The sequence below is a fragment of the Hemibagrus wyckioides genome, linkage group LG27, assembly GCF_019097595.1.
Source record: "Hemibagrus wyckioides isolate EC202008001 linkage group LG27, SWU_Hwy_1.0, whole genome shotgun sequence".
Lineage (NCBI taxonomy): Eukaryota > Metazoa > Chordata > Actinopteri > Siluriformes > Bagridae > Hemibagrus > Hemibagrus wyckioides.
In genome coordinates this window covers 3,341,501-3,347,500 of record NC_080736.1, presented here as the reverse complement: position 1 = coordinate 3,347,500, position 6,000 = coordinate 3,341,501, and the positions used below count along the sequence as shown (strand labels likewise).

The following is a 6,000-nucleotide window of genomic DNA, read 5'->3' as shown; positions in this document are numbered from 1 at the left end:
AGTGGGAGGGCATCATGTGATCTTTCTCTCTGTACTTATCTCTCTTCATTACGCTTCGTTTGTCATCGTGTGTGTGTGTGTGTGTGTGTGTGTGTGTGTGTGTGTAATGTTGTTTTCCAAGTGCCTGCTTTTCCATGAGCACACCTGAGCTCCGAGGCCTGACGCTCGACTCCCAGTTCGTTTGTGTGTTGTTTACTGAGAAACAGGACAAAGCTGCTTTTGATCCGATTCCTCCGTCACTCACTCGGGTCTCGCTTGGTCACTCTGTCTCTCTGTCACTCAGTCTCTCCGGTCTCTCTCGCTCTCTCTGCGCTGACCGGAGGCGTCTTTCCGTTAACGTCCCGTATTTATGGTCGTGTATTGGGTCTGGAGGTTGGAGAGAGAATTAACCGTGTGAAAGTGAGATCTTCTTGTGGAACAAACAGGAGAACATGCTGAACATCCTCATCTCCTCGCTGGTGGACGCTGACCGGAAAATGCGCTGCAAGATGAAAGACCGCCTCGCCTCGCTGGTAACGTTCTGATTCCTGTTTCTCCTGCTGGGGATGCTGAGCTTTCTGTCTGACTTTTAATACACATCTAGCTGAAATATTAGGAGCAGAATTCACCACTTTCACACAAATTAATTCATTACACAATGAAATGAATGAATGAATGAATGAATGAATGAATGAATGAATGAATGAATAATCTTATTTTAATTCTCAAGTGCAAGCATTTTTTGTATGTTTTGTATATATGGTATATTTCATTTAGATTTATTTCTATTGTGTACACTGAAGCTGATTCTGGCAAAAGAATTTCCTTTAGGATTATTTCTATTTATTCTATTATTCTAAGTTCTATTTTATCTTATTGTTCAGTTTTATTTCATTAATTTTATTTTATTGTATTGTATTTATTTTATTTTACTTTATTTTATTTATCTGAAATATGTCTGAGTTTATACAAAGAACTTTCCTTTTTTGAAGGAAAGAAGTTTCCAATTCCAAACCAAGAATGAGTCGGGATATTAAAAGAGCATTAGAAATAAAGAATTTTTTTTTTAAAAAAATTTCAGTATTCAGTAAGAATACCCTGCGCTCAGATTAAAAGCACTTTACTCATGTTTCTTTTCTCAAGCATCAGAAATGATTTGAAGTGAACGGATCTGCTCCAGTGACGAGATTCATTTAATCCTAAAACTACTCAAATATATTCAGGATGTTTTTTGTTCGTTAGTCATTAGTCTCCACCCGAACACACCCCACAACACACACACACACACGACGTCGTATCTGACCTCATCCTGTGCCGTGTTTCTGAGCTCAGCTCCATCCTGTTTCTGTGAATTATTTCAGAAGTGCTGATTTAGGCTCAGCTTCCTGCCTGGTTCCAAATGCACAGAGAGAGAGAGCAGCTACAAAAGCAGATGCTGAATGCTGAGCTCGTCCTTTCAGCAAGAACAATGCGGATTGTCCGTGACATCCTGAAGACATCCAGGAGAGTCGCTAGAAAATAAGGAACCTTCACTCACTGACTGTTCCACTGACATTTTGTTTAGGAAATGCAGATCCTGTTCTCCTGTAGCTAGCTTGTAGCTTTCAAACGGAGATTTAAAAAATGCCCGATTCTGATTGGTTCATCCTGCTTCTTAGCTTCTGGCAGCCAATAAAATGTGATTTTAACAAATGCACTATATAGCCAAAAGTTTTGGGACGTCTGCCTTTACATGCACATGAATGTAATATGGAGTTGCCCCGCCCTTTACAGCTATAACAGCTTCCACTCTTCTGGGAAGGATTTCCACAAGGTTTAGGAGTGTGTTTATGGGACTTTTTGACCGTTCCTCTAGAAGTGCATTTGTGAGGTCAGGCAGTGATGTTGGACAAGAAGGTCTGGCTCGCATTCATCCCAAAGGTGTTCTGTGGGGTTAAAAAATCAATCAATGGAGGGGTGTCCCAAAACTTTTGGCAATATAGTGTAAGTTATAATCTCAGCTGTGTGATTTTAACCACCCACAGGAACTAGCATAGCAAAATTAAAATCCATTAAAACTCCAGCTAAGTGGTGGTTTCTGTATCCTGGCTTTGAGAGGTGATATTGACGTTAACCTCCAAGGTGGGGGATTGAATACGACTCAGACTGCGACTTTAATCAGGGAACGTGAAGTTCAGGCCAGCTGAAACAACCTTGAGATGTTTATTCAGTTCAGACTGACAGGAATGAGCAGATTTGATAAATTGTATCATCTAGAATTAGCCGTACATGAACCGTTCCCAGAATCACAGTGTGTACTTTGGGTTCGTGATATCCGATCGTCCAAAAAAGCGGGGCGGTTTCTTATTTTCCAGCCGTGCTTTGGACCCACTGTAGAGCCACACACAGAGGAGAGAAAACTTTTCCTCCGTTACAGTGAGCTTATCTCGAATATCTTTGGACAGCCTCTGTAGCCCCGGAGACGGCGTATTTGTTTGTGGAAAGGAAATGATACCATTTTGTGCTTCTATTTTGTGCGCTGAACAAATAATAAAAGTGTATAAAGAGCCAGAGTGGCTCGTCGACTGATTGATGGTGGTCCTTGGAGGCTTGTGATATTTTATGGTTTTTTTTATGTGTGCGTGTGTGTTACGGTTTCATGCGAGGTGACATTTTATAGTGCAGAGACACGGCCCATGTTGTCGAGTTTAAAACAATGCGAGCTACCTCCTGAGCTCCGCTTCATCCTGTGGGTGGGGGTCCGGAAAACCATAGGAAGTAGTCTGTAAGGCAGCGATGGGCCGTTAGGTTTCCCATGTGGTCGGTTATAGATGAAAATCTTCGAGCTGTCCTCAGTGAAATGAATGGACGACTTGTACAGAGAGAACGATGTCGAATCAAAGCCTTTTCCGTAATAAACGTTGCCTTGTAAATATCGAGTACGTCATGTTGTAAATAGGTAAAGGTCATTTATAATTTAGAACCTTGACCCAGAGCCATGCTTCTTAAAATAATGTCTGAAGAAAGGCTGGGATCTGAGACATACAGTCCTGATATCTAGAGTTTCATTATATTTTACCTGCTATCACCTACCATTTAGGGGTCAGAGCACTAAAGGTAACAGTGATTTACAGTTTCTCCTGCCTTAAACAGGATCAAAAACATGTCTAAAAAATATTTTCGGTGTTCAACAATATTTCAAACCATAGGCTTTTTAAAAACTGGATTTTTTTTGATAAAGCCACACTAATTCGCCGTTTGTTCAATTTCACTGCAAATTATGAGATAAGCAAAAACCTACCGTTTAGCTAAGCTGCTAATCTTATGTTCTTATTAATAGATTTGTAATGTATCTACAGCATATCGCAAACGTTTTACAGGAATTTGATAAAATGTGCAAAAAAAGAAAGCCTTGGTGCTTGGACCCCGGAGATCGCTCCTTGCAGCTGTCTTGTTATGATGTTTAAAGTTCTTATTTTAATTATTACAAATATTTAAGCCTTAATGATAACTTGTGTGCATTTTAACGACTTGTAAAGCCATTCATTGGCTGATGTGAAACTGAACAATGTTGTTTAATTTGAACACACTCGTTGATTTGGGTTCTACTTGGTTACAGAGTTTTATAGGCATTTGTTAAAATGGGCAAAAAAGAAACTCTTGGTGCTTGGACCCCGGAGATCGGTCCTTGAAGCTAGCTTGTTATGGTGTTTAAAGTTCTTCTTTTGCAGAATATTTAAGCTTAACTGATATCAATGTGCATGTTAACGACTTGTGAAGTCGTTCATTGCCTGATGTGAAACTGAACAATGTTGTTTAATTTGAACACACTCACTGTTTTGGGGTCTACTTGGTTTCTGGTGCTTGGACCCCGGAGATCGCTCCTTGCAGCTATCTTGTTATGGTGTTTAAAGTTCTTTTGCAGAATATTTAAGCTTAACTGGTATCGATGTGCATCTTAACGACTTATGAAGTCGTTCATTGCCTGATGTGGGTTCTACTTGGTTTCTGAGTTTTACAGGCATTTGATAAAATGTGCAAAAAAGAAACTCTTGGTGCTTGGACCCCGGAGATCGCTCCTTGCAGCTATCTTGTTATAGTGTTTCAAGTTCTTGTTTTAATTTTTACAAATATTTAAGCCTTAATGATACTTATGTGCACTTGTGAAGTCGTTCATTGCCTACAGAAGTTACTGTTTATTGGGAATAAGTTTAAAACTGACATTACATTGCAGAAATGTATAAATCTCATAAACAGCGATAACTCGTTCTTGCCATCGTTCTCCGTCCCATCCGCTCCCGTGTTTATCTTTTCCACAGGACTTGTACACAGATACGGGGGTGTACGTTTTACCTGAGTGATCATTTCAAAAGGAAAATCTATCTCTGCGAAAATTACTATGAAGCGATTACGACTTATAAGACACAATTATTAAATTGCTAATCAACGTATCAACTTCGGGACTGGTTTAAACAGCGATTAAGTCTGCCCTGATTTCCAAGCTCACCCCTCTTTTCCGTGTGAAATGGAACAGTCCATTCCAGGCAGCTAGGCAGGCAGGCTGGCAGACATGTCATGGCTGTTGCTCGGAGAGGTGAGGGAACGAGGAGGAGGTGGAGGAGGTGGAGGACGGTGTAGAAAGTCTCAGGAGAGAAACACTGGCACAACACATCACTCCTGCGCCACCTTAAAAGTGTCTAAAACATCCTGGATTTTGTAGTTTATTCAGCGTTTTCGTGGATTTACAAACATAACATTACGGACGGCGCGCGCGCAACAGTACAGAAGTTTACGTGTTTATAATAGAGAGAGAGAAAAGGAAACGCGTCGCTCCTGATGGTGAACTTTGGACTTGTCTTGTATTAATTTATTTCCATTCGGTTTCGCTAACATGTCCAAGGTAAAAGGAGAGGAATAAAGAGGAATTTGCCCGGAGCTGAGGGCTGCTGGGCAGGACACAGGAAACTGGAGGAAGTTTTCTAAGCCATCACTGGGCTTTTCTATCAGTGATAATTTACTGGGAGGGAGGAAGGGATCAAAATGTCGGCCAAAGCTGTTTCAAATAAGGTAGGACACAATTTTCTACTATGTTTGGATGTACTTCTCGGTTTGGTGGTTTGATAATGTGATAGAAAAATTCACTATCATTCACAATTTGCAGGAGAAAAGGCTTTATTTATTTTTTTTGGGTACACATCTGTCTAAAGTTAGAGCTCAACAGCAGATCTGTTTTGTTTTGTGGAACTTTCTGGAATATTCTCATTGCTTTTGTCACAGGGAAATATGAATGGAGAACTTTGTGTGTGTGTGTGTATATAAAAATAATAATCTTTTAACAGAGGTAAACTTTTGTAGCTCTGGGCTACAGGTTAAGGTGTCAGAGCTTAATGATGCTCCATTAAAGGCTTGTAACTGGAATGAAAACAACCATTACTTTTTTTTTTTTTAACCTAAACTTAATACGTGACTGTTTTAAACGGGGAAAAAGTGTGTGTTTATGTGGAAACAGAAAGCAGAAACACTTTTTCCTCACACCGTGTTTCTGGTCAGACTTGTGCACTATAAACGTAAATGCTAATTTGCTAATTTACGTAACACGTACGAAAGGCGAAACATAACATAGCGTAGGGTTGGAGGGGTTTTTTTTTCCGTCAAATTGTGATTAAAACTCGATTAAAGAGTGCGTTATGAGCCCATGGTTCGACAGAATTGTATTTTTAATATATGTTTGATTCTGAATGCCTTGTTTGCTTTCTTTTCTTTCTCTTTCTCTCTCTCTCTCGACGCACTCGTCAGACGGCGTTGAGTGTGCGCGTGCACGGCCGCGCGTTCTCGCGTGGTTTGTGAGTGCAACGAGCGCGCGTGTGTTTTGTCTGTACTTTACTTCGATTAATTTAATTGTTTGTTTTGTTATTAGAAAGCAAGCCAGAAGGATGTGGAATATGTGTTTATTCACGAGGAAAGCAGTGATTTATTTATTTATTTATTGAGTAAAACTGCTGTAGAACGTTCGAGCTTGTGAACGCGCTCGTGAGGTGCGTT

At 40.2% G+C, this 6,000-nt stretch overlaps 1 protein-coding gene across 9 annotated transcripts in view; it reads left to right on the top strand.

The window, feature by feature from the left end:
- tjp1a (tight junction protein 1a) overlaps positions 1–6,000 on the top strand; it is a 114,004-nt gene that overhangs the window by 51,671 nt on the left and 56,333 nt on the right. The window contains exon 1 of one of the 9 annotated variants that reach the window (XM_058382219.1): positions 320–512. The exons of 7 other annotated variants lie outside the window; for them this stretch is intronic. In XM_058382219.1, coding sequence (XP_058238202.1) covers positions 432–512 — 81 coding nt within the window. In that variant the 5' untranslated portion in view covers positions 320–431. Of the gene's footprint in view, positions 1–319; positions 513–4,534; positions 5,026–6,000 lie in introns of those variants that run through there. One more of the 9 variants, XM_058382221.1, reaches the window with a different exon arrangement.